General features: G+C 61.3%; 1 protein-coding gene across 1 annotated transcript in view; it reads left to right on the top strand.

Annotated features, from left to right (window-relative positions):
- Positions 1-8: 8 nt before the first annotated feature.
- EGR4 (early growth response 4) overlaps positions 9-354 on the top strand; it is a gene marked incomplete at its 5' end in the record, with an annotated part of 1,170 nt that continues 824 nt past the window's right edge. Inside the window, one exon of the mRNA XM_009585561.1 lies at positions 9-347. Coding sequence (XP_009583856.1) covers positions 9-347 — 339 coding nt within the window. The remainder of the gene's footprint in view (positions 348-354) is intronic.

Below are 354 nucleotides of genomic sequence, written 5' to 3'. Positions count from 1 at the left end.
TGGGCATCTCCCCTTTCGCCTCCTCCGAGGGCCACCAAAGGCACCTGGATGCTCTTTACCCCTGTCCCGAGGTGGCTCAGAGCCAGCTGGACCTTTACGCCGCCTGCCAACCCGAAATGAACGGATCCACCCAAACCCCCTTCCCGGAGCAGGGCTACGGTGGCTTCCCCACGGCGGATGGTGCTCAACCCCTCCAGGCACAACCCACCTTAGGAAACACTTCGCAGTGCTTCTTCCAGCCCAAGCTCCTGGACAACAAGCAGGACATCAAGCTGCCTTCTGGTTCCCCATCCCTGGACAAGTTTAAAGCCTCCTGCGCCCAGTGGGAGCCCGTCACCCAGCATCAGGCCTACT

The sequence above is a fragment of the Fulmarus glacialis genome, unplaced genomic scaffold (genome assembly GCF_000690835.1).
Source record: "Fulmarus glacialis isolate BGI_N327 unplaced genomic scaffold, ASM69083v1 scaffold20359, whole genome shotgun sequence".
Classification (NCBI taxonomy): Eukaryota; Metazoa; Chordata; class Aves; order Procellariiformes; family Procellariidae; genus Fulmarus; species Fulmarus glacialis.
The sequence above is the reverse complement of the archived record's forward strand: the minus strand, read 5'-3'. Positions and strand labels throughout refer to the sequence as shown.